This window comes from Melospiza georgiana, chromosome 2 (genome assembly GCF_028018845.1).
Source record: "Melospiza georgiana isolate bMelGeo1 chromosome 2, bMelGeo1.pri, whole genome shotgun sequence".
Taxonomy (NCBI): domain Eukaryota; kingdom Metazoa; phylum Chordata; class Aves; order Passeriformes; family Passerellidae; genus Melospiza; species Melospiza georgiana.
Window position 1 is genome coordinate 68,339,686 of NC_080431.1, and position 19,148 is coordinate 68,358,833.

At 35.2% G+C, this 19,148-nt stretch overlaps 1 protein-coding gene across 6 annotated transcripts in view; it reads right to left on the reverse strand.

Annotated features, from left to right (window-relative positions):
- Window positions 1-19,148, reverse strand: part of CNTN5 (contactin 5) — a 610,938-nt gene that overhangs the window by 144,872 nt on the left and 446,918 nt on the right. For all 6 annotated transcript variants that reach the window (XM_058044080.1, XM_058044103.1, XM_058044112.1 and 3 more), the window contains one exon: window positions 14,466-14,669. In XM_058044080.1, coding sequence (XP_057900063.1) covers window positions 14,466-14,669 — 204 coding nt within the window. The remainder of the gene's footprint in view (window positions 1-14,465; window positions 14,670-19,148) is intronic.

The following is a 19,148-nucleotide window of genomic DNA, read 5'->3' on the forward strand; positions in this document are numbered from 1 at the left end:
AGGTGCAGTATATATGTACTAAAATGCTCTTCAGTTTACCAGCAGCACAACATTGAGCTTTAAAAAAAGATTTATTTTTTGAAACTTGGGTTAATGTTTAAACGTCTGAAGATTAACATGGGCAATCAATAGAAGAGTGAGACTTTTCATGGACCAAATCTTTGTTTACCAGCACATTCACAATTAGACAAATAAATCAGCATATTGTGCTATGTTTGACTGAGGACCTTCTAAGTTGAGGGAAAAACCCTCAAATTATGTAGGAGCATTTGTGTACACAGACACAAACACAGATATGTAGGCATGAAAATTTCAGTTATGTAATTTTCAGTGAGACTTATAATTTGGAAGAGGATTTCTTTTCAGGACAACACTTTAAATACTATAAGATAGCATTCTAGGAAATGGGAAAACATTCAGGAATGGGAAAATATAAAAGTGGAAATCAATAAAGTTATCTCAGATTTGGTGTAGAGTGATTGACAGCTTTGGAGAATCACAAGAGCTTAGGAAATGAGAAATCAGTAAGGAAATGGAGCTATGTTTTATAAGGTGTGGAGAGAAATTTGTGTTTAATGCCACTTGGAGAAAATACAATCAGCATGGAAGGAGAAGAATATGACTCTAACAGCTGTATTTGGTTAGATGGAATTTGGGCTATGAGGGTAGGAAATACTGGGGAGCAAAAGGCTGTATTTAAAAAAGTAAGAATGTTTCAGGTTTTTAGATGAGGAAAATGGAGTAAAATCTGACTTTTTGAAAAAGTAGCAACAAGACAAATCTAAATCTATAAAATCAGTCAAGATTCTCCAAAAACTCTAAAGCAATCAAAAAGGAGCAAGAGATGAAAAGGCAGGAGAGAAAAGAGATCTCTTATGTGAGAAAGAAAAGAAATGAGCCTAAGAAGAAACATGGAAGTAGAGGAGTACAAGATTTAGAGCTGAGAGAATAAGAGTTGGCAGAGATGGATGAAAAAACAACCTACAACCTGCTAGAGCAAAACACAGTACATAAGACTGAAATTGTAAAACATATATTCCTAGCCTTCAAATGTTCCTTGTGGGGCTCAGGAGTTTCCAGTGGGGCTGTGCTCTCATTTTCCCACCGTCACTCAGGCCCCTGAAGAAGCCTGGTTCTGGAGGCAGTCTGAACATATATACATTTGAATGTTTCATCAGGGGCTTAAGTCTAATTAGAAAATCTAAATGTGTCTCATAAGTGAATCAGATGACAGAAAAAGAAAGCATTAAATGCTTTTATTTCAAATAATGTAATTCTATAAATAATTCTATAGGTAGCAGATTTCTTTGTAAAAAAAATTATCCTGCAAGTATTATGTGGGCTAGCAATACTGACCCATTTCCTCCAAGACAGGACTAAATAAGTGTTTTGACATTGCTTTATGAATCCTCTTTTTTTAATAGGAAAAACCCCCATATGTGTCCTGGGTATTAAAATAAAGCCAGGCCATCAAAAAATGGTAGTCAATTAAAATTTTCCTTAGCCTTGACTGAAGTGATTGCTGCTATAATATATCGTAAAAATGCATTCCCACTGGATTGAAAGACACCAATAAATTAATAATTTAGTTACACTCCTTGTAACTTTGTTTACTGTTCTCTGATTTTTTTGTGACTATGAATACTAGTTTCTGACTTATCTCAGTTAACCAATTACATGGTTTTACAGGATATCTATCATATGTCCTCTCAAATATGTCTTTAGCAGACTGAAAAACCACAGACCATTAAACCTTCCATAGAAAGAATCTTTACTAAACATTCCTAGTGCCCACGTGGCACCTCTTCAAATTCCATTCTCTCACTTTGAGATGTGAAGGCGAGAACTGCACAACAATAATGAAGATGTACATCTTTCTTTCACACTATTTATTTCCTTGGAGTTTTTTGATTTTTTTACAAAATTCAGTTCTATTTGCTGTTTTGCACTTGAACTGATGCTCGTACACTGTGGCACTCTAATGTCTTTACAGATAATATCTAATAAAGTATTATTACTTTGTTCATTTTGCTTCCAGATAGTTTATGTGTGGAATAGTGAAGTTTCAGATAAGTCCTTACTGACAATCTCTCAGTTCTCCAAACAGTTTAGGTACTCATATAGTAGATTTTTTTTCGAACATATTTTTAATTGAGAGTAGGGCTGTACTTCAGCTCCTCTAAGAATTTATTTTCCTCAACAGCCTTTGATGGGTGACCCTGTAAAGAACTATGTGAAATGCAAGCAGCTTGGACATTTCTGTTCATATTCTCTCAGACTCTTTAGGAAAGCTGTATACAGACTGAAGCACAATTTCCCTGGTCTAAATCTGTGTTGCTGATATATGACTGTGTGGTAAGACTACTGTATGATAATGTGCTGAATACAACCCTAATGACCATACCTTTTTAATGGATTTTCTATCAACACAGGTGACACAGAAGTCAGACCTAGTGGTCTGTCATGCCTTAGATGTTCTTAGGAGTCCCTTTTTTTGGAAAACCCCCCACACCTTTTCTACCTACCTTCCTTGTAGTCCTAAGCATCAGTCAAGGAAAATAGCACATCCTGCTTCCTTCCATGCAGAAGTTCAGCCTTGGAATCTCATTATTATTTGTAGTGTCAATATTTCCGCTAAAATTTCTTCTATATAAACTTCAATTACAAGAGCATCAGTCCTGATAGAGAAATCTACTATGTTCCTTTGTAGTGAATACTGCTGAAAATAACTCACTTAGGTTTTATGATGGACCCTTATATTCCCAAGGTGTTTCTTTTAAATCTCTGGCACCTGGTGACTGTTCACACTCACTGACAGGTTTTGTGTTTCAATGAAATTAAAAATGGGGTGGTTTTGTTTTTGGGCAAGGCTTTGTTCTGGAAACTAATTGTCTTGGATTGTTACACAGTATTCAACACTTGCTTGTTTTAGCCCTGAATAAAAACAGAACTTACAATAGGATTAAATTATTCTTGCCTTTAAAATAATACAGTACATCTGTACCCATCTCAGGGACAATATTATCTTTCAGATCTTATGTTTCTAACTTACATTAAATCCCTTTAGTGAGTGCAATCTGTACACATACTGAATGCTTTTTACATGTCATGCCATCATTTCATACTTTTAATGAAGTACTGATTGACTGATGCTTTGCACCACGTCCTGTTCTTCTGGGTTATTGCTACCCTAGCAAGAGACATGCCTGCAGCAGCTGGCAGGAAATGTATAAAAATTACTGAGCAATTGCTTGGTGCTCCTATGAAAATTAGGAAACAAAAGTCTATTACTGCAGAGGGATATTTTTCATCCTTATTATTTATGATCTTTGAGACCATGAAGGCCATTAGAGTTGCATAGATATTAAGGGAATTGTTAAGGCCTTACCTTCCCATATTACACTATAATTGCTCTGCTATGGCTGTGCTGCCTCTAGGCTCTTTAGCTTTCTAGCTTTTGTTTTGGTCACTTGAGTCAGGGATGGCAAAACAACCATCACCTGCATTTTCATGAAGATTTTTGTTCATTTGTGCTAGATGCTAAAAGGAAACTGAACTTTTAAGAAATATTCAGGTTTTGAGCTATGTGCGCTGGAATCAATCTCTCTCAGGCTTATATACATGACTCCCTTACAGAGGTTGGGCTGGGGCTATAAAAAGTCCTCTCAGTCATTTTTTATACCCAGTTATCAAACATGAAATACAACAATAAATAAAATTGATCAGCGGAGAATAAAAACATAATATACGATTTTCAAGTGGCTAACAAATCACAGAGCTCACATGGTTTGGGCGCTACAGAGCAATAGGTTGCTTTTCTCAATGCTGCTGGGCTCTGCCTTCCCATGAAAAAAAATACTTTCTGAAAATCCTTTACCTTTCAAGGTCTGACCCTAATCATTCATTATTTTTTAGGCTAATTACATTGCTAGAGTCCCTACTTCCCAAACTTGTTCACCTGAGTTCAGATCCGGGTATAAAATACTGAATTTGTGATTGATATCAAACATAGCTCTTCAAAATAAATCTAGTTCACCATATCTTGAAATTACGTCTGGGATTAGCATTGGGTTTAAAAGGCAAACTTTGTTTGTTAAAGTAAATCTTATCCCTGGCCTTCAGTCTGAAATATGTCATTCGACCTTAAATTTTCCAGTGTTTGGGTCTCTGCCCTTTCAGGCAGGGTCTTCTTGGCTGGAAGAGATTTAAAAACTAATAACCCCTTTGTTCTGCCTCTGATTACCAAAGAAGACACTGATTTAAAGGATTAAGCAGATCACAGGACAAAGTTTAACCTTGGAGTTAACAGTTAACACAGGCACCGTTTAACCTTGATAGAATCAAGGGCTTGTTAGTCACACGGCCAGAAAGGGATCTCAATATTTATAAAAGAGATCTCTCTTTCAGATTTTTTTCTACAATGATACAGTTATCACAAAGATAACTGTAAAAAATTATTCTCCAACCCAAATAAAGAAAAAATTATTCAGAAAATCAGGTTTAATTTTTATAAGAGTTTTTATTTAACAATTTTTTTCCTCCAATTTTACTGTAAATCTGTGACTTGAGTTCTACACTCTGCTACTCAATGTCTTATGAACACTAAGCTATAATGTCTGCATTTCATTTTTGTATTAAAAAAAAGATGACATAAAAATGTGATAAATATTGATTTTGAGGCACTTACATATTACAGGAATAGAAGTAATAAAATTTCAAACATTTACAGATATTACTGCAGCTAAAATTCTTTTCCTTATCCACTAGGGGCCATTTAATGGAATGGAGAATGGAATAAAGTAAAAAGATCACTTTCTGATTTTCAGTCCTTTCAGCTAAGAGCAAGAGAAAGAGCTACAGACAGGATATCAGACATTATTGCATTGCAAAGGACTGCTCTACCTCTACATTTAGCCTGCCAACCCATGCCTTATACAACCTCAGAGGAAGAGTGTGGAAAAACCACAGTATTCATACAATAAGAATTTTTTCCTTCATGGGGCCAAAAAGAATCTGACTGCTGAGAAACCATGACCCATCCTCTTATTCAGATGTGTAGAGGCTGATTTGTGTTTGTTACATACTCTTTCACTAATAATTCTTTAACTTCCTTTGGGGCCTAATTTTGAATGGAACAGGTTACAGGCAGTGCTTGAATAAGTGTCTGATAAACCCAGGAGAAAGATTAGGCATGGATTGATACTTGCCATTATTTTGTTAAAAATGATAAAACCCTCCCAGCTCTGCTACCAAGAATGCTCATCTGAGAGGTTTGCACAAAGAAGTCCCCAATCTTAATCAGGTGGTGCAGGAGTGTTAACATGGTTATCTTATATCCTGGATAAAGATCTAAAGACAAATTTAATTGGGATTCTTACTAGTCTGCATCTTCCTATCAGTTTCTGGGAAACCTCTTGAGGCATGATAAACTTATTCTGCTGCATAAGAATTTAAAAATAATTTTACAGATCAAAATTTGAGTATCCTACCACATTGTAATGATAACCTGTTGTGTGAATATGTATCTAAACCCAAGAAAATTTTGCCAAAGAACTTGCTTACAGAATCATCATGCATAATTTCGTCTTCTATCTATAACCTGCGATGAAAACTAAGATTGTCAAAGGTATGGGTCCCTTTGTAGCAAATGAATATTTAGCACTTTCCCTGAAGACCTGTACTGTTAAACGTCTCCAGAAATTTGTTTGGGAGAGCCTTGAATACACAAATTTACAATGACAGTAAATTGACAGCACAAACTGAATTGCTTCAAGTATAATAATGATACCCACCATTGTCTCTGGTCTGCATCAGAGATTTTAAATGAACTGGGAAGAATTTATTGACTCACCTACTCTTAATCTTATTCTAAAGGACCAATACCTGCTGTAAATCCCTAGAAATTTACTGTGGAATTGTTGTTTGAAGGTAACAGTCTATAGCATTGCTTCCACTTAAACATCTCTCAGCCAGGTTTTGAGCTATAAATTTATCATTTGAGAAGCCCTGAAAATGCTCATGTGAAATTGCATTCTGTAATGCACTGAACTAAGCACTAAACTGAGTTAATGCTAAAGTGCCCACACTGTTTTCGTATGTTAGAGGGCAAATCCTATTGCATATCACTGGATGGAAGGAGGTCTTTACTGGAATATATCCTAATATGACAGAAAAATTGGTAATTCAATGTCTGGAAAAAATATCATAATGAATCCAGCACAAGAAGGGAATAAACTCTAGTTTAAAACTAAGGGATAGGATGTTGATGTGTTCTCAATTTTAGAGGAATAAATGTGAAAGAAAGTCACATTTAGCAGAAAAAAGTGTTTAAACATTATTTTACTCTCACCACTTTATAATCTATATTTTACTCATAATTGATTTCACTAGTTTATCAGTTACACTGAACTCTGAACTTTGGAAAACCCTTTCTAGAAATAGTATTACTATCTTGAAATACATTATTATTTATAACTCTTAAATGTATATATGTCATAGATACAAATGTATTCCTCTCTTAAACATTAAAAAGAACCAAAACCACTTAATTTTCAGTTGAAATCATAGGTCTTATGAATAAAATAAAGGGAACTGAGTCCAAACTCTAAAAACACAAAAGCAATGAGATAGTCTCAGAATAAGCAATGTGGGAAATAGTATATTATTTAATTCTTCAAATGAGAGACCAAAGTTTCTAGTGTACAGATTGGGCTGCAGAGATTTCTGTTCACCTGTGTTTGAAGATGTTGAGCAGTCTATGACCAGGTCTGCAGTCTTTTTCTTTGTAAAAAATTTTTCAGTGAGGAATAAGCTAGACTTCATCAGTTTCCCACATATTTGTAAAATGGCACCTAATTTCTCCTTCTAAATCCAGCACATCTGGTATTAGATGAAACCAAACTTCATGCTTTGGACATTCAGAGATGAGTGAGGACATGTGAGTGGCTTGCACACAGCACTCCAATATGAAGATCTGTGCATGTACAGATTGTATCTAAACAAGAAAATCTGATTATTTTCACTCATTAGGTATGTAGATAATTTTTCTGAGCAGCCATACACATCAAGGAACAAAATGGACTCATTACATAGTCTACATCTTGCCTGGGAGGCCTAGCTCAATGAAAACCAAATCATAGGGGTTTTTGTTCCATTTTGTTTTTACAGGGAATGAGATTACATTGAACTTGGAATAAGAAATATGTGGCAGATTTCTTTTAGGCATCACTGGCCAATGTTTATTGTTTCTCCTTTCCAATTGCCCAATATTCGTTCAGGACAGGCTCACAAAAGATATTCAGAAACCTGGGAAATCTTATTTAGTCTGAGTGATTAGGAGAAATATCTACTTTTATGGGGTTTGTAATTATCTTCCTGATGAAATTTCTCTAGGAATATCAGTTTTCCTATAGGAAATGACATATTAGTTTGTACTTCAAATATGACCTTAAGCTTAATTCTTTTTTCCTTGCAACCTGCAATGTTTTACAGAATAAAAACAAAATATTCCCTTTCCAACAGGTGCCAGAAGTGTCAAAACTATTGTTTTGTGCAGAGATGGTATTTCCCTCTCTTCTGACCAATTAGAACACTACTGCACGTATTAGTGTTGCTCTAATATTCATTGTATCTAATAAACTGGGAAAAGGTTCCTAAATAAGGAAATTTTTTTCAATTGAGACTGCTCATATAACCATGCAAAACAAGAACATATTATTAGGAAATATCCTCAAAAACAAGTATTAAAATACCCATTGTTTTAGACCCAATAGAAACAAATCATCCTGTTACCTACTTGCTGCAGTTTTAACTTCGAGCAGAACTCCTGATGTTCATAATCAAATTATTTTGCTACTCTGAAAAGAATTCCAAACTGACAAGTAATTTCAATTTGAATATTATGCCATACTCTCAGACTGCAAAGCAGCAGTCACTGGTGAATTTCTATCTGAGACACTAAGATACATAACATTCAGGACCATACTCTGAAACCATTTACAGCTGTAAAGTTTACTTCCATTATCAAATGCACAAGTTTGACTTTAGTCACCAAGAATTATAATATTACCAACATACTTCTGTCTGAAATCCTAACAGTTATAGTTCAATGCAACACCATTCCTAATCCTGACAAATTTAGCAAATTTAGAGGAACATTTTTTTCAAGTTCAGTAATTTTAGGCTTTGTATATTCTGTGTATGGATCAGTTAACTCTTTGTGTAAGTTTCAAAAATCATAAGGAGAAGGAGTGAAACAAGAAAACATAAGTGCAGAAGATGTGCAAGACTCTACATGTCTAGACTCTTGAGGGTTTTAGCTAATTTAGAAAAGCAACCACTGAGTTTTCAGCATATAGTGTTTCTATAAACCAATGGGAAGACTAAGCAATTAAGAATCCTGTAAAGAAATTACCTTAACTGAACTCAAAATCAGACTAAACTCAATGCAAACTTTTGCAGTGAAAGACTTCTTGCTCTACAGTAAATCCTGGGACATAATCTTTTCCCAACCTTTCCCTGTTTTCCTCCTGTAATAGCCCCATAGATCCCTGGGTTCAGCCCTTTTACATTGTCAAAAGACCATCCCAAGTTATTTTGTCTCTCTACATTTTTAGATTAAATATTTTTCAAATGGTATCTTTGAACTGTTGTGTTCTGTTTGAGAGTGTTCTTCAACTATTCTACAGTTCCTATAAAACACCCTGTAGGAAGTTTATTGAATAGAAGCCCTCTATAAAATTCTCTGCCTACCTATATATTTTCTTGCCTATAAGTTAAGAACCATTCCTGCTAACTGGAACAGACTTTCTAAATAAATAAATAAAATAAAATAAAAATAAAAAGTTAATATTTTGGAAATAAGAAAGCGCCAAACAAAACCAACAACCCTCCCCCATCCTATTATATGTATGGCCTTCTTTTATTTTTTTAAAAAATTAAAATAAGACTACACTAACATTTCTTAATCCTGATTTTCATCCTATTATTTTGACAACATTGCAGGAGGACGTTGGCACAATAGCAAAACAAAAGAGAAAAAAAGTACAAAATACCTGTAACTCATGCAGGATACATTTTCAGTAGAGTAAAGCAGAGATTGTAGGAAGACTTTTATTTTCAGTTTCCAGAGTGACCCATCATTAAAATACCTCACTACAGATTTACAGGAGAAACATATTTACTATCAGGTAATGACTGCCCAGGGACATTGCCATTTTATCAACCTTCCCCTGGAGCAAACCTTGCATACATTCGTGTCTCTGTCAGGGCTATCAATCTCTGTATACCACTAAAGGACAAACTTGATTTTTGCCCAGACATTTTGTCTGTGCTTGAAAAAAAAAAATCAAAGCAGGATTATGTCAGGTTTGATTCCTGCCCTGGAGTACTGAGTAAGAAGAGTTCCTACAGTCTCTATACAGTTTTTATGGACACAATTAAAATACAAAATGTTACAGCAAAACCTTGCAATATAACCCATGTGAAAGAGGAAGCTTATGTGACTGGAAAATCCACAAAATACAGCACAATTGAGTCACAGCTGAATATGTATTTTGAACTCCTGTTAAAATTCAGGTGCATGTTGTTGTCTTCTAGAATTCAGCTCCATATGAATAACCTCATTAGAGAACAAAACCACTAATAAAAGTTGAAAAAAAATTAAAAATAAAAACCAGAGAAAGGCAAAGAAGACAGGTCAAAACCACTACATTTCATCTTTAAGCATTTCTAAAAAAATATTTTAGGTTTCAGTTAATTAACAACTGTCAGCATTCTTCTGGGGTGGGTACAGCTATGTCTGTGAAATTGCGGATTTTGTTCTAGCTTTATTTATTATCTTATTATGCTACACTGGGCATTTTTTTATTGCTTGATTTCTATTATTTGGGAATTTGCTCTGATTTCTTCCAAATTTTCTTTCCTGCTGGTAAAGAGATCTTTAGATAACTTAGATCTTTAGATAACCAGATTTTTAGATAATCAACTGTTGCTTGTTGTTCAAGCAACATATCCCAGAGTTACACCTCAAAAAGCATATGCAGACCATATTTCATCATGGAAAATTAGAATTTAACATCCTTAATACCTTGATAACTATATGTTCTATCATGTGAGACTATTAATCACATTGCATTAATCAACAGAATGAGGACAGACAAAATTCAGTTCACTGCTTCACAGATTATGAAGACATGGAAAAAATCTGAAAGTCAGTTACATGAGAATATGTCTGGTCAGACATACCAACATCTGGAGGTTAAAATAATTTGCTCTAATGGAACACAGTAGAAAGTATCTTCTGGTTTCTGAAATTGTCCAAGTTTGGGGGTTTTTGGTTTTTTTTTTTTGTTTGTTTGTTTGTTTGTTTGTTTTCTTTTTTAACTCTGGAAATTTCACCATAGCAAAGGTAATATGCAGTATCTGCACAGAGTTAAAATGAAGAATTATGTAATTTACTACTGCACAGTAATAACATTAAAGTTGCCATATTTTCCAAAGAACAAGAAGGATAAAAAAGTAAGAAAAACTGGAATAAAAATGTGTGAACTTGAAATAACTCTTATGCACTGAAAATCAAATGTTTATACTCCTTAGATTTCTATTTCCTTAATTTGAAAAGACTTTCAGATGTTTTTATGAGTGAAGATAATTTACTGCTCCCAATCAGCATCGAAGCCTCTGAAGATACAATTTAACAAAGCTGTTTATTATTCGTAAACAGTTATTAAATATTTCCTCAAAATTTGTAATGCATTAAGAGGCAGTTAATGAAATGATGCATATTCTTTTATTTCCTCCTAAAACATTTTCTCTCCTCAAAATTTTAGGGTGTTTTTATAACCCAGCTTGAAGTGAAATTGAATTACATGAAATGACTGATTGTCAAGGACATCTGAACAAATGAGGTATTCATTTTATTCAGAATCCATTGAAGGATTTCTTGACGTTTTTATTTAATTTGCTTCATATCAAGCAGCTAAGCTCTCCTTTGAGACACATCACAGAAGAAAAAAAGTTCTCACAATCTTTCAGAGTTTGACAGAATGCCTTGATATTATTCCATTTCTTTCTCATAGATAAATAGAGACCAGTGTTGTCATTGAAGTGCTCTTTGCCACCAGCTGTCTAGTCCCCTGGGCATAGGTACTCTATATACATCAAAATCTAAGAATGATGATAAATAAATCAATTAGAGTACTTTGGAGTTAATGATATATATGTTTGGAGAATACAGGATGTATAAATTGTTTTATTTATGTAGAGCTATTTGTAAAAGCTGTTTAAAACCACAAGCTCTTCCTGTGGTTTCTAACAAATGTGCTGACTGCTTAGGGTAATGTCAGTTGTGATGCCAACCATTGGAACTCACAAAGATGTATTATTTTTAAACCTAAGGGAGTATTTGAAAAGTTCAAAGTAATTCAAGTAGTTTTATGACAAAGAAAAGCTTAAAAAGCCATATTTAAAAATATATAACACAACTCAGCAAACATAGAGTTGAGTATATTTTCAGGTAATTTAATGTTTGTTTTAATGCAATTTTTAAATTCTCACTTCCCTCTTGGAGTCTATTCACAGCAGTTTCTTTCTTCATAAATTGCTTTAATTTTCTTTAACTAGTTAGCACTACTTTTCAACAGTTATTTTGTATTTTTGCACATAATGAATACAGACTTTAAAAATGTTGTTGTGACCCTTTAATATTTGTCACTGGACAAGGCAGTATTACCTAAGGCCATTTGTATGAAAATGAAAAAGTACAGTATGATTTATGGAAATTTTTTATTATAATCACAGATATTTTTCAAGAGGCCCATATTATTGCATTATGTGGGGGAGGTGGAACCAGACAGATTTCCCAAGTAATATGATTTAGCAACCAGTACTTTCCTTAACAATTTTTTCAAGGTATGTTTATGGAGACTGCAAGGTTAGGTAGCAAGTTGAGGTTTCTTCACTGAGAAACTTGCTCAGTCATACAGGAAAGGAACCAATTTGCTGAGAAGTACTGAAGAATTCCATGACAAGAAAGGAGCTTTTCATAAATACCAACAGATTAAAATTAAGGCATGGAAGCCTAGTAGAAATTCATGTGTGTGAAAAAATGAGTCAGGAGACTGGGAAATTGCTGAGGAGCTGTTCATCTATGTGCAAACACTTCCCCAATACTCCAGCACAGTTCAGAAGGTTGGATTATCACAGTGGTGTGACAGCCAGCCGTGAAACAAAAAGTTTGCTGGAGGCTGGTATTTACTACCCACTTGACATTTAAAAAAAATCCGCAGAGTTTTCCTTCATAGATTTTTTTCCTAGCTCAGTGATGTAGACTGCTGCCTTTATCCTTATTTACTCTCTCAATTTCTTTCAGTACGTTATCTAGCTATGTACTGTCAGTACAAAACAGATAATTAATCTGCTGAATTTCTGCAGAAGACAGAACCAAATAAAAGCATGAAGAAATATCATAAAGAATAAATAGACTAAGATATGAATAATAAATATGACAATGAAATTCTATTTTTTTCAGGGTCCAAACAGATTAAAAAGGCAGTCAATGTTTGGGCATTTTAATTTTGAAAAAAATATTACCAAAAAGATATGTTATACGGATTCACTATGTTAAGTCAGTAAAATTAAACAAACACCTGAAACTCAATAATTAACAGAAGTACTAAACCAGCAAAAGAAAACAGGAAGTGATAAATTAAAAGAGCAGCTTTTTGCTGCAGAGGTTACATGCTATGCAGAAGGAAATTTAAATTTGCTATGATGAAAAAAGCAGCTTAATTCCATTATAATTGGTGAACATATTTTAAATTTACTCTAGTAAACTAAGTCATCTGTGTTTAAATCAGGAGTTTGTAATGTGTTTGTAGCATAGGACTAATATTTGTTTGAGAAAAAGTTATAAGTAAGATAAAAGAAAGCTCTCAAAAGTTTCTCTCTCTTTCTCTCTTTGATTTATGTATGTGTGGATTCACATGAGCTGAATTGTTGTGAGGAACTAGAAAGCATAATCAAACGTAGAACACCTTGGAAGGAAGGAAAATAACAGCCATTTTCTCTGTTCCTTTGAGACATGGCAGAGATTGACACCACGTCTCTGCAAGCTCCTTTTGGGCAGTTGTAGAGAGTGATAAACCCTCCCCCGAGCCTCCTTTTCTCCAGGCTAAACAACCCCAGCTCCCTCAGCCACCCCTCATCACATGTGTTTTCTACACCTCTAGCAGCTTGACTGCCCTTCTCTGGACTCACTCCAGCCCCTCAATGTCCTCTTTCCAACAGAGAGGCCCAGAACAGGACGCAAATTTGAGATGTGGCCTCAAGAGTACCGAGTACAGCTGGACAATCAATCCCTGCCCTGCTCCTGCTGGCCACACCTGGATGATCCAGGCCAGGATGCCATCGGCCCTCTTGGCCGCCTGGGCACACCCTGGATCATGTTCAGCTGCTGCTTGCCAGCACCCCCAGGTCCTTTTCTGCTGGGCAGCTTTGCAGTCGCTCTGCTCCCAGCCTATAGCACTGCCTGGGGCTGTGGCAGTGGCAGATGCAGAACCCAGAATTTGGATTGTCCTTCTGATCCTTCTTGTAGGTGGGCCTCATATTTGCTATTTTCCAGTCAACTGGGACTTTTCTAGATAATCAGGACTGTTGGTAAATAATTGAGAGAGGCTTTCACCATCTCCCTGTTGGGTGCATCCCATCCAGGCCCAGACTTGTGGGTATCTGATTGGCACAGCAGATCACAAACCATTCCATCCTGGATTATGGGGGTATCACTCAGGTCCCCATCCCTAACTTCCAGCTCCAGGAGTTGGGTATCTCAAGTACTACTGCTTTTGGTGTTAAGATTGAGGCAAAGAAGGCAATATTTCAGACTTTTTGTCATCCTCTGACACTATGGCATATTATGCACCCAGAAAAGTATGAAGATTCTCCTCCTTTTTCTGCCAGTGTATTTAAGGAAACTTTTTTGTGTTGTATTTAACCACAGAGGCCAAACACATGAATAATCTCCTGGCATCTTGCAGCCGGTCTGGATGCCCCATGTGACATTTGCCAGTCCCTGGTGGATGTCCCTGGTGCCTGAGAGTATCAGTGTGGCAGTAGCCACTTGTGTTGAGGCAACTGAACTGTGCCCTAAGGCAACAGACATTGCCTATAAAGGAGATGTGCTTCTCTCTGTCAGTGACAGAACATCAGAAGAGCAAGGTGGAGTAACCGTACTAAACAGAATACACCAAGAGGTGTCAGTTTGCACTTCAGCCTTTGCAGAGCTAAATATTCTCACAAGGTCTGGATGTTCTAAATGAAATGCCTCCATGAACAACTTCCCTTTGCCATTTTCTACAGAAAATGCACGCATATACTGAAAAATAATAAAATCATGTTTCTTAAATTAATCAGAATATTTTTATTTAGTTTTTTTTTCCACGTAGTACCCAGAAACAATGCTTTCTTACCATCATTTCTCAGTGTCAGAGGCGTAGGAGGACTCAAAACTCTGGCGTTTGTCACTGTGTTTTTCACCAGGCATATGTAGCTGCCAACATCGGATGTTTGCACCTTGGATATGTAGAGATTGCCTGTCTCCTGAGAGATGAAACGCCTGCTGTCTTCTGCCACAAAAGATGGGAATTCATTAAATACCCAGCTATAGATGATCTCTAAAAGAACACAGAAAGAAAATAAGATAAAGTAATTGCAGAAACAATACTGTGTCATGTTAATAGATACACCAAATTAATGTTCATTAGCTTTATTTCAATAATGTATGGGGAGAAAAAGTTAAAGATTTTAAAAACTTTTAATTTGTTTGGTTTAGAATTTAAGAGGATATTTTTTTTTTTCTCCCCTTGGGAATTTGAAAGTATCATAAATGTTGAATCCACGAGTTCCTTGTGAAGGCAGAATTAGTGCAGGTGAAATAATTAATTTATACATCAGACTCAGAAAACAGCAATAAGATATTAAATAAATCCCTTTTCTAGTCTTTTGGGCCAAACCAATAATAATATCCAAAGAATTATTTTCTCTGCTAGGTCAGATTTGCAGGGAAATATGTCAAGATGATTCTTGCAGAGCTATGCAAATGCAAATGTGTGTGTATAAACAGGTTTCATTCTGAATGTTTGTTTTTAAAGTCACTAGATTGTAGTAACTTCTCCACATACCTTGTAGGTAATATTACTGCTTTATAGTTCTATCTTTTACATCTGCTTCATTGAAGAATTCCTTAACCTTTCCTTTATGCAGCTTAAATCCCTATGATCAATTAATAATTCCTTAAATCAAAGCTACCAACAAATCATTGACTTTTAAAAATAGCAGCTAAATCCTTTCCCTTGGTTCTTATTTTTATCCCGTGAATCATCTATTCTATTTACCTGAACATTATATACTTTTCCCTTTATAGTCATAATAATTAGTTGAGGGAAAAAAATGTTATTTCCTATTATTCTGCATGAGATTATATCATGATTTAATAAAAACCTAGATTCATTTATGCCTCAGAATTAGAAGTATCAGTAAAGTTAATGAGATTCTGATTTAGCAGGATGTTCCTTGCAGGGAATTATTCATGTGGAGTTTCACCAACTCTGACTTTAAAGCCTTAACCCTATGTATACTTCTTTACGGGTTCTCCTTTTGAGCTTATTTTACATTGTTTCATTCTTTCTTCACCCTTGGAAAAAATATTGCTCACTACTTAAACTGGCATATCCAATGAAAGGTTATTTGTTCTGTAATCTCCCTCCTGTAGCCTTCAAAAACCTGGCTTCAAAATGAGAAAAGCTGAAGTTAGTCCAGGAGTATAAAGTTCCCACTACTGCTCCAAGACACAAACTGCTCCACTGGTATAACAAATTTCAAGCTTTTAGACTGAAATTTCTTGTGTGGCTACTCATCTTCAGCAGCAACAGGAAGACAGTAATTTCAACTATGTCAGTTTGGTTCTCTCATACTTTCATATAAAGTTAGTTAAAATAAAAGAGTCAAAGGGGTGAGAGGAAACACCTCAAAATTTAAATTTTGCTATGTAGTTTCCTTTTAGTTATAGGAGAGGAACTGGTGTAAGAAGTGTGAAACATACTACATCTTAGCCAGGTGTGCACTTTGACTGTAACAGTACAGAGAGAATTAGGAATTCCAACTGATTTGTCCTTTCTATCCTTGTGTTGTACTATCCCCAGACACCGTGGTGAGAAAGGAACAAAGAGGCCAAATCACTGCTTTTTCAACCAATATAAGCAAACAGTGCATGTAGTGCTAATAAGATGCAGTATCTTCTGAATCAATTTTTAGGAAGTTTATTCTAATTTTGAAATCAGATGAAAACTCTCTCCTAAAAAACCCTTGTGGTATCAATATAAAAATGCTATGTTAAAGGACTGAACATACTTAGCTGACAGGAGGGGAAGACTGTCTCAAAATCTCAAAATGGGGACTTAAATTGCACACATTGACTTTTTACTAAAATATTTTTTAGATTTATTTGTAATTCTGGGGGCTACATAGGACTCTAAGGAATTAAGATCTCTCAGAGAGTTCTCTGAGTGTTCAGATTTTCCTTCCTCTTCTGTTATGTTTTAGGCAAAATACTAATTATGCCCCAAATATATCTTGGAAAATTTTATTACCACATTTTACCATAATGCTTTATCTGGCAAAAAATGATTCATGGCAGTACAAAATTCTACAAAATGATGATGAATACACAAGTTCAAGGAAAATACACAGGCTTTAACTGAGGACCTGTTACCAATTCAAATGGAAAGTAATCAGTCTCACTAATTGCTCTGGTTTAAAAGTAGTTCAAAGCAAATCCAAAACAGTCATCAGTGTGGGTTCACTGGCAGTTCACACAGAAGAGAATTTTCTCCATTCATAGCCTAAAACCACTTACAATTAATTATTCATTTATTAATTAGAATTAATACTAAAGAACAGATTTCAGGCAATAAATTTTTGTGCCTCTAAGGAAATAAAATACTTAGTCTGTGCTGGTGTTGAATCCAGGGGGATACTGTCATTTTGGCACGTTCTTAATTATTTTTGCTGTTAAAAATGGCGTGATGGATGAATGTGTACTGGCAGAGTGTACTGAGACAAAAAATGTAACAGAACTCCTGCCAAACCTGAAGCTCAAACCCTTTATGATATAGAGCTGTAGTTAAGGCTTTTTTTTTTTTTTAATGCACACCTAGAGCATCTGTATTCCAGCCAGAAGCCCAAACTCTAAAGTCCAGAAGAAAGTGTTAGCGGTTTACTTCTTGATTCTTGTCAGCCCACTGACATTGAAAGAATTGCTCCTAATTTTCATTTCTAAAATGCAAAACCCCAGGAATACCCTTTAAAATACTTGAAGAATGCAAAATCTGAATGCTCAGATCTAGAATGCAGCTGGAATTCTTGGTCTCCTTTGCAGGTGAAAAGCCCCTTTGACACTTCACAAATTTTTTTTCTCCTGTTAAACCTGGTTAATGAGTTCAGCAGATTCTTAAATAAAATTTTGAGGGTCATGTCCATACACTATGCACAGGTTTCAGTGGAAATATCTCAGGAAAATGTTGCAGACCAGTCAGAAACAACCACAGCTGGCTTGGGATCTGGGGACCCCACAGTTTTTAGCTGACAGAAATAGATGGATTATCTTGCAGAAGTGATTTCACAAAAGGGTGTTCACAGAATGACTGCAATTAAGGGAAAATGGGTGTACCTTGACATTGATCCATTGTGCAAATATCTCACACTTCTAAATTTGCAGCCCAAGAAGAGGATGAATCATGCATCGCTGTTCACATTCTTGGACTCTGACTGTTTCTACTTCATATGCCAGCAAAATTACAAGTTAGAGTTTGTAAAAAACAAAATTGCTAGCAAAGGCTGGCCAAGTACAAAACCTGGGGGTTTATTTTGTTTTGCTGGTTTGTTTTTCTACTGTCAGTTTTTAGCATAAGCCAATACCCACGTGACTGCAAAGACACATTGAAAAAAACCAAACTAATAAAAAGACAATAATAGAGAATCAATATTTAAAACATAGCTGTCTCTCTGTAGACAAATGTTTAATCTATACTGTACATGCACAATAAAATATTCTGAAACAGTGGATGTAGTTACATGTCACAAGTCCCACAAGAGTTCAGCACAGCAGCGCATGTAAACCACAAGAAGAAAGGTATTTAAATATTATCTGAAATCCTCCTCATACAAAATGGTAAACTGCTGGGTGAACTTTCAGGATTTGAGAAGAAGAAGCCGAAGACCAAATGGATGATGCCAGGTCTATTTGTACACTGTTCACTGCAGTTTTTACTGAACTTCAAGCCTGAATTTTACTGTAATGGTTTATGCTACAAGATTTTAGAACCAGTGTCATTTGGCCAAACACAAATGCAACTGCCATTACATTATTTTTCAATGGGATATTGTACTCCAGAGGTGCATCTCAAGCCTGACAAATAATGTTGACCTTCAAGAAATTTTTAAGCTAAAAGTCAGTGCCACCAAAATTTAAGTAAACCAAACCAGAACTTTAAAAACAGAAAGTAATTACTTTAGATATGGACCGTATGAAGTCATCTGCTTTTGAGAAAAATCTTAGTAAATGTTTTTTCCATGCTGTACACAATTTGCTTTTAATGGGGAAAAATAAGTTTAAGACAAAAGAGAAAACTAAACACTGCATTATACATAAGTTTGGAGTTTTTTTCAGAACATGTGCTGAGGTTTTTTTATTTTTATGCCCACCTTTTTTATTTTTAATGTGACATCAATGACAAAATGACAAAGGGGATGCAGAGCCCTTCCTCAAAATTACAGCTGTCTGCCAACTTAAAGTATACACAGATACTTTGCGTCAACACAAACAGAAAAAGAGAATAAAAAGACGGAGAAATTATGTATTGTAGAATAGTTGCAAATGGATGTGCGGTGGGCTGAAAAAGTCTTCTGCTGCTATATTCTCTTATATATAATGGTGTAAAAATTATATAAGTCATTTTGGTAACTGCAAAACTGATAGTTCCTTTTATGAATGACCAACCTGGTTTACAGAAGGATGTCTCTAAGGAAATATTTATCTTTTTTTTCTGAAGATGATTTGGAAAGCCTTCCTATTGTAGCCTTCCTAATGTCCAATT